The sequence below is a fragment of the Dryas octopetala genome, chromosome 9 (assembly GCF_963921425.1).
Source record: "Dryas octopetala chromosome 9, drDryOcto1.1, whole genome shotgun sequence".
Classification (NCBI taxonomy): domain Eukaryota; kingdom Viridiplantae; phylum Streptophyta; class Magnoliopsida; order Rosales; family Rosaceae; genus Dryas; species Dryas octopetala.
The window spans coordinates 4,978,273-4,987,254 of NC_141374.1; the positions used below are offsets into that span (position 1 = coordinate 4,978,273).

At 36.3% G+C, this 8,982-nt stretch overlaps 2 protein-coding genes across 2 annotated transcripts; one reads left to right on the top strand and one right to left on the bottom strand.

The window, feature by feature from the left end:
* The first annotated feature begins 4,058 nt into the window (after positions 1-4,058).
* Positions 4,059-7,132, top strand: LOC147273344 (uncharacterized). The gene is made up of 7 exons (XM_086228627.1): positions 4,059-4,307; positions 4,494-4,554; positions 4,680-4,774; positions 4,870-4,903; positions 5,546-5,600; positions 5,687-5,729; positions 6,827-7,132. The coding sequence occupies exons 1-7, from the start codon at positions 4,110-4,112 to the stop codon at positions 6,896-6,898; spliced, it is 558 nt and encodes a 185-aa protein (XP_086084753.1). The 5' UTR covers positions 4,059-4,109; the 3' UTR covers positions 6,899-7,132.
* Positions 7,133-7,266: 134 nt separating this feature from the next.
* LOC147273345 (putative calcium-binding protein CML19) lies at positions 7,267-8,218 on the bottom strand. The gene has a single exon (XM_086228626.1). The coding sequence runs from the start codon at positions 8,061-8,063 to the stop codon at positions 7,443-7,445; it is 621 nt and encodes a 206-aa protein (XP_086084752.1). The 5' UTR covers positions 8,064-8,218; the 3' UTR covers positions 7,267-7,442.
* Positions 8,219-8,982: the final 764 nt, after the last annotated feature.

Genomic DNA, 8,982 nt, shown 5'->3' on the forward strand with positions numbered 1-8,982 from the left:
TAATTTGATTTCTTCAATGTTTTTTATCAATTTAGTAGATAATATGTTAAATAAACATATGGTAAAGTTTCATTCAAAATTTCCGTATTTTGATAGCAATTTTCGTCATTTCCATCTAATTTCTTTCGAAATTTAAAAATCATCGAAATTTCCGTCGAAATTTCAATCGAAATTTCCTCGAAACCCGAAATTTTATTCCTTGACTGCATTGAGATCTGATTTTTTATAATGGGCTTTAAAAAAAGCCTATTTTCTATAATGGACTTTTAAAAAAACCCAATTTTTTATGTAGTTAGGGAGATTAAAATTAAGCACTATTTTCTCACCCTAAAAAATAAAAAGAAAAGAAAAACCCATGGACCAGCCCGTTTAAGGCTATATGGGCCAATGCTCAACCAACACAAGTACAACACGATGGATCCAACTTAAACTGCCTAAGCTGAATCGTCCTCCTTGACACCACTAGTTTTGGCTTTCACTTAAACCATTAAACTGGATGGTATAAATGAAAAAAGCCTTCTTTAAAGGGATTTGCTCTCTCTATTTATAACTCATTTCTTTTAGTTATGATGATTAAGCTATGTCTTTGCTTTAGATTTGGTTGGTCTTTTTAATTACGAATTAACACAGTTTTTTTTAATTACAAAAGTACTTAAAGAGAAGATCCCTTTAAGCTCTCATTAGCTTACCATGCCACAATATGGTACAGAAACTACAGCCAGAACAATGGCTAAACTGACGTTTTGCAATACACGTTCCACTATTACAATATATCTAACTGCAATTCACCAAATACATATAATTTGATGCATTCATTACATTCATCAATCAGAGAGATCAGGTCACACACTAGAGAGAGAACAGGTTAAATCTTTCCACCATAATCCCAAATTGAAGCGCAAGACAACAGACAACAACAAATTAATACACATGTGAAACACTAACAATGCACTTTGTTGCTTATTCTTAGTCATGCCATGCAAAATCTCCTTTGCCTTCTCGTAAGCTTCTTCCTCTTCTATAATCAATTTTAGCATCTGAGCTAGATAGACCCATCTGATACTTTCTGCTTGATTTAGACGAACCCATCTTTGAAAATATGTCCTCTTAATTGGTCAGAATACGAATACCAGGCATGCTCGATCGAGACACATCACCAGGCCGCTTCCATGTTTTGTGTTCTGAATCATACAAGAGAGGAACATTACTATCTGCCAAACAATATGAAATGGGGGAAGAGAGAGAGAGAGAGAGAGATGAATACTCCCCCATCCCACATAACTCAGACAACCAATGAGCATATATCAAAAAAGGGTAATGAGCCAGTTGCAGCAGCAAAGATCATAAGAGATGACTTCACATCACTTGGAGCAAGAATTCAGCAACTTCCTTCCCACATTCAGCAGAAGATATTTGAAGGATATTTTGAAGCAGCAACAACATTACAGCTAGAGTTACAGATAGCACTGTACCAGAGCATCACATATCCGAAACCAGGAATGGAAATTACCACTCAAGTGTTTCCACCCTGTTTTGGTGTAAAACATGAATCTTATGACTGTAGTCATCCTTACATCAACATAGCATTGGCTCGCATTAATTTACAAGACTTTGAGCCATGACATTTTAATTACAAGCACAAAGGTAAGAAGGAAATAGTCCGAGTAACCCCAAAATTATTATTTGCTTTTGGTTATCTTAGTGACTTATTTATTTCAAGACAGGACAATCTTCAACAGTTTTCTCCTAAGTTCCAGTATTTTGCAGACATATATCTAGATAAGTGGCCTAATGTCAGCATCTCATTCCTAAGCATACCTCCAGAGTGGTTTCCAGACCACATCCACAACGAAGAATATCATATAGCATATTTTGATGAAGGCCGATATTTTGTCTCACCTATTCCAGGTTATAGATGGACTCCTACAATCGAGCATATAAGAAGATTCAGAGGAGCACAAATTTGTGATTTTGATAGATTTGATGCTACTCGTCCTCACTTAACACTGATAAGAGAAGATAATAATATTAGTTTTTATAGCAGGAAGGAGCAAATTCTTACCAGTCCCTTTGGACCCATACTCCATATGAGCATAGAAGCTAAATAAACTTTTGAGTCATTAAAGGAAAGATTAGAAGACAAAGAGCAGGCAGAAGCGAGCGATGCTCAATTCTAGAATAATCTTACAGATGAAGAACTCCACAACATTGAAAACATGATGGATGCATAGTCACTTCAAACAAGAATATCGTGTCTCTTCACCTTTACAGTAGTGGAGCATATTTTCATCTACAAACTTAAGCAATAATAGAGCATCCATCAGCAGGAATCTTATCAGCACAATTGGATTCTTTAGCAAAAGATGGACCACCATGCACGTGCATCCAATTTTGGAAAAGCAAAATCATCACGTGACTTCACAAACAAAGTTTCTCCACAATTCAGAAAAGTATGAACCACTCCATAAAACAGTAAGGACACCAAGGTAATAAAAGGAAAAGCTTTGTCCTCAAAAGGATGTTTGGTAGTAGATCCTAAAAGTCATAATTCTTTGGTAATCAAGGAGTTAAATTTCATTTTTTGAGGGTATGGAAATTTTAACACTAGTTCATGAATTTTTCGCCAATATTTCGCCGAAATTTTCAAAATTTTCGAAATTTCGCCGAAATTTCGTTCCGAGCAACAAACCCACCATTTTTATGTCTGTCTTCTCCTTGCCAGTTACAAACTCAGCCACTGCGTGATTGGGGAGGAAGGAGAAAGAAGAGAGAAGAGAGTGGGGAGGAAGAAAATCAGATCGATCAGGGGAGGGAGAGAGGGAGATCGGGGAGGGACTTGGGAGAGAGAGAGTGGCGCTGGAGAGGGAGGACAGGAGGAGAGAGAAGAGAAGGAGGTTTGATATTATACCATATGCTGACTTGCTGAGTGAGTCGCGGCGGCTGGGAGAGAAGAAATGAAGGGAAGAAGATGGAAGCCAGGAGGGAAAGAAAATGAAAGAAAAAGAAAAAAAAAAAAAAAAGGAAGAAAAAGTCAAAAAGGAAGAAGAAAGGTTCTGCACAACTTATGCTCAATGCTCACGCCATCCATCACGTGGAGAAGTGGAAGTAGGATTAGGAAGGAAAGAAGAAAAAAAGAAAAGGAAAGAAAAAGAAAAAAAAAGAAAAGAAAAAAAAAAGAAAAGAAAAAAAGAGAAAAAAAAAAGTTTAGGATCAATTAGGATTTGAGATCTTTGGGCAATTGGAAAAAAAAAAAACTTGGAGTTTCGTTTGATTGTTTTGGGTTTTCGTTTAGTTATCTTTAAACCCTAAATCATAATACATTTCTATATAAAAAATAATTAAAAACTCTAAAGGGCATAAATCTTAATATTTTATATCATATCTTAAAAAATATAGAGTGTATGGGGTTTAATGTAATATTATGACATATAAAGTATTGGGTTTAGTGTATAGATTATAGAGTATAAAAAATATAATAATTTTATTTATTCATTATATTAATTTTATTTAACAGTATTTACCTCCAGCGCGCATTATATTCATCACATATCACATGAAACTACCATATAATTTGGTTTCTTCAATGTTTTTTATCAATATAGTAGATAATATGTTAAATAAATATATGGTAAAATTTCATTCAAAATTTCCGTATTTTGATAGCAATTTCCATCGTTTCCGTCTAATTTTTGTCGAAATTTAAAAATCTTCGAAATTTCCGTCGAAATTTCCATCGAAATTTCCATCGAAATTTTATTCCTTGTTGGTAATAGATCCGAATCCTCCTAAATAAAAATTACTTAAAATTGAAAGCTACTGAAATCCAAAAGTATCCAAATTTGATTTTCGATTCAGACCAATCGAATGCCACCTTTAGAAAAACGAAAAAAGAAATTGATCAAATAGGGCCGAGTTGGGCTTGGCACAACCACACACACCAAACCAAGGCCACAAAGGCTACAAAAGGAGGAGTGGGCCCACAGAGAGAACAATGTGCGGCAGAGATGTGATGGGCGTGTAAAAGCCTGCTTTGCCATATAAAGATTGTTGTAGATTTGGGCTTTTGCTCAAAACAAATAGAAAGAGCAGTAGTTGTTGTTGGGTCAGTCATGCAAATGCAAAGCTCGGTGTCAGCACTGTCAGTGGCGAAGTCTGTGTCGGCTCCTCCGGTTCGGTTCAAGTGTTCTTTGGTGAGCGCTCCCAGCACCATCGATCCCAATTCAATGGCGGCGGCTGGTCCGAAGTGGGCCCAGAAGACCATAACTCTACCTCCCCAGAGGAGGGGTTGTCATCTCATCACCCCTAAGGTACTCATCACTCATCATCTCTCCCTCTTTCAAACAAGTGAATAGTGGATGACACCCAGTTATTTCTGAATTTTAACTCATGGAACAACAGTTGATTAATTTTAAAAAAAAGTTACCCGTATTTGTATGTGACCCTTTTAGACCTTAATTTGTAGTTATAATAATATCTACTGGTTTCTATTTCAGATAATGAAGGAAATTGGGCAGGACTTGTCAGAATTCAACTGTGGCCTTGCTCATCTCTTCTGTAAGTTAGCCAAGGCCCCAAGCCTAAACTAATATTTGCCCCCTTTTCATGTTCAAACTGCCTTATAGACTTATAGTATTGACTTTTTCGTTTTTGGATAAATAAATAAAAAAATGATATTCCAGTGCACCACACAAGTGCTTCTCTTACTATCAATGAGAATTATGACTCTGATGTTCGTGATGATACAGAGACATTCCTCAATAGAATAGTTCCTGAGGTTAGTTTTTTTCCTGTTATATACTTACATCTCATGTGGCAGCATATGTTATTCTAAGGAGATGGGGTATGTGATGGTTTGGTGTTTATTTTCAGGGATCATCTGCACCATGGAAGCATACCCTTGAAGGTCAGTATTGGATTCATTTGATCAAATAGAGACCACGGATTTGACCTCTTGTTCTGTGGAATACTTTGGTTTCCTCTGTTTAACCCAAATTACTAATTATCAAAGAATTTAACTTGGTGTGTGTGTGTGTATATATATATATATATATATACACACGGAAATTCTCTCTGCAGGATGTCTGAGTTAAAGAACCGGACATGGGTTTTTGTTGATTTTTTGTCATTTAGGCTATTTATTAGAGGGTTCAACATTTTAGGGTATAGGGTTCTATATTTTAGGGTATAGAATCATCGTTCAAGGTTAGATTTTAGGTTTAAACTGTCAAGTTCAAAACCTAAAATCTAACCGAGGAACGGAAGCTCAAAATCATGAGAGTTAAAACCGAGGAACGAGTCTCAATTGACGATTTATACCCTAACCCTGCCAAGAACAAGATCAAAAGGTGAAGAAAAAGCCATAAAATATATGTGTCCTTAATAAAGAACGGACACATATATGAAAAAAAAAAAAAAAAAGGAAAGGAAATCTGTTTGATCAAATAACCCTTTTGTGCCTTGGTGACATTAGTAATTCTGCTTTTATTTTTATGGTTGCTTGTAAATTTTTTCCAACTGTTGCTACTGAATTATGTAAGCTTTGCAGGCCCAGATGACATGCCGGCACACATCAAATCATCAATGTTTGGCTGCGCGCTGACGTAAGGATATCTTAATAGCTTGGTTCAAACTGCTTATTTGCTTTAAAAATGGATTACGCATTTAAAGGTTCCTTGTTCTTATGCAGGATTCCAATTACAAATGGAAAGCTTAACATGGGAACCTGGCAGGTACGTAAAACCAATTATTTAAATTTGAGAAGTTTTCTATTTGTTAAGAGCTTGCATTACCCAACCTTGTTATCATGATTTGAGCTTGGCAAGATTTTCCATGAATGCCCTGCTTTTTAATTCCTTGGACAATGACTAATTATTAGCTATGGGAAAATGGAACAACAAATTTAAGTCCTGGACATAAAATTGCATCATGATTAGGGGAGGTGAACCACAAAACAGTGCTGAAGAAATTTCTAACCGCAAAAGAAGTTGTTTTGAGAAAATACCCTTCACATTTTCTCCCCTATTAGAACTGAATTGTCCATAAATTTTGTCTTGAATCTTAAGCCTTGAACATTTTTATGTAGACAGAATATGTAAATTAAAAGACTAGAAGTGTCTTCAGTAAACTGTTTTGAAGATAGGTAGTCAATGGTTTTGGTGCGTGGTGAAACATATCTCCAGACCTAGTTGTGAGCAGCTCGACTTTGAAGATACCAGGCTGCAATTTCTTGTTGTTGAGTATGAATTGATGAAAGTATTGAGTGAGTGAGAGATAAGATTAAAACAGGCCTTGTTCTTACAATTTCACTAAGCTTCTGACCTCTGAAGGATAGGTGAGGCAATAACGAGTTAATTACTATGGCGCAAAGGAATATTGGAATTTGCACATCTATCTTGGCTAACAAGATGATGTTCAATTATTGGTTAAGGTTTTCATTTTCTTAAAAGTTCAAATATATAGAACTGTATGTTCTTGATTAATTATAAGACCATAAAACATCACTTTATATAGAGGTAGGAGAAGCAACAAAATGAGAGCTTCAATTTAACTCAGACTCTCGTATAAACTAAACCATATTATCTCAAATTTAAATTAAAACAACTAGCATTATCTTATCTCTTCCACAAACTCAACTAAACGCCAAAAGCTTCAATATTCAAAAGCCGTATTATCCAATGAAATACACAGTACACTTGCATATTCTTGTGTGTTGTATCATGGACAACCAGTTCCCATTGCATAATTGTTCGACTCTAGTAAAACAAATGTTTGAATTTTGGGTGCTTTAGATAGTATATAATTTTTTTCACTCATTGATATGCTTCAGGGAATATGGTTATGTGAACATCGTGACTGTCCTACTGCCCGGAAAGTTGTGGTTACCCTGAATGGAATATGAAGATGTGGAAATTTCCTGATTTCCTATATCCAAAGTGTGCAAATGAAGTTGTACTTGAGCATCTGCTTTGTAAGTGGGTTGCTAATGTTATAGTTTGCAACTTTCCTTGCTGAACTTCTCTGGTAGTACCTTGTTACTTGTAAAGGATTTTCGTTTTGTGATGCAGATTAGTAGAAGATGTAAGACCTATTACATGGAATTCATGTTTATTAGCTTAAACAATTATTGTCAAGATGTTGCAGCTGCTTACCATTCTAGATAAGTATACATAAAAAAAAAAAAAAAACAAACAAACAAACAAAAAAACTAGTAACCAGAGAAAGTGGCGTTATTAGAAGAGTTCTTATTCTTTCATGGCCAAAAAAAAAAGAAGAATTCTTATTCTTCATTTATTTGTAAGAGAATCATAGTTGAGATGATCGAAAACAAATGAAAAAATCTCAGTTACAAGTTATTATTATATATACACACACACTGGCAAAGGAATGAATTTAATCAATTGAGGAAAAGGAAAGGAAGAAATGGATGGAGGATGTGAGTGAAATTAGCGCATCATCATGGTTCTGAACTCGTCGAAGCTGAGAACCCCATCTCCGTTGAGGTCGAAGCTGCGAATCATGGACTTGCAATCCTCTATGGAGGGAGACTCGCCGAGTAGCCTAGCCAGCATCCTCTTCAAGCTTGTGGGGGTTATGCAGCCTCCTGACCCCTCCATTTCATACATCCCAAAGGTGTCTCTGAGTTCCTTGTTCTTATCCTCCTCATTTCCATTTGTGGCCTCCATCAACTTTTGGAATTCTTCAATGTCCAGCAGTCCATCTCCGTCCAAATCCGAAGCCTCCACGGCTGCTTGTGCTTCGTCCGCGGACAGCTCTCCTCCAACAGCCCTCACACAAGTCTGCAATTCCGCCGGGGATATCTTACCATCTCCGTTCTCATCAAAGTAAACGAACACCCTCTGGAGTTCGCTGCTGCTGCTGCTGCTGCTGCTGCTGATGCTGCTGATGCTGCGTGTGGTTGGGGGAGGGGGAGGGTCAGTCGAATTCGAAAGAGAAGGCCTCTCTGCCTTTGTTGGAGACAGTAGTTTGCGGCACAATCTTGCCAAGCCTGACTTGGGACTGGACTTTTCATGGGAAGTAGCTGAAGTCGACACCTTCAATGTCATGATGAATGTAAACAAAACCCAGAAGCAAAGATTGATAGATAGGAAAGGTAGACACAACCCAGATAGCTTCTTTCTTTCTGTGGTCTCTTGCTGGTTGCTGCTATATATAGAGAGGGTTTGGATATTGAGAAATGATGTTTGTAACTTGTAAGAGTGTTGGAGACAAACGTGGAGGAAGCACTTGTTTATATAAGTTATGGGATGCCGGATATGATAATGACATGATTGGGTTGGGAATGACAGAGAGACACAGACAGTCAATTAGAGAACACGGTTTTGAGCAAAGCAGCTGCCAAAGAATACAATTTTCAATTTTAAATTGAAAATAGATGAAGATGAGGATGAGTATTAGGATGACATCAATTGTACGTGTTGGGTTTTGGTTTTGGTTGAGTTAAGTAATTGAGTTTCAGGTTTCAGCGCGTGAGGGAAGCTTCCTTTCTAGTTCCTACTTCCACAGCCGCAGCTGGAATACTGTGTATGCTTTCCGCTTCCAGGGTTTTCGCGTATTTTCTTTTCTGCCTTTTTGTATTATTTAGTTGTATTTTTTGGCCATATTCAACTTGCAGACGTGGGGACACTGTCATACACAGTGATACACCTCGTATTAAACTGATAAAATATAGAGCTTGTCGGTCAACTGAAAAAGAATTTCTATATGCATATCTCTTTAAGTCTTACGCTCTTACTACGCACTCTAAATTATTACTTTTTGTCAAATCATCAATTTGGTCTTTATGTTTCAATTTTATTTTGTAAGTGGTGAGGTTTATTTTAATTTTATTGTAATAAATTAAACTTAAGGTAAAAGAATAACTTATAGTGATAGAGTTCATTTTTAATTTGAGGATCAATAATTTATTTTAGTGATTATAAAATTAAACTCTAAAGTGAAATATATTTCAATAAATTAGTCCAT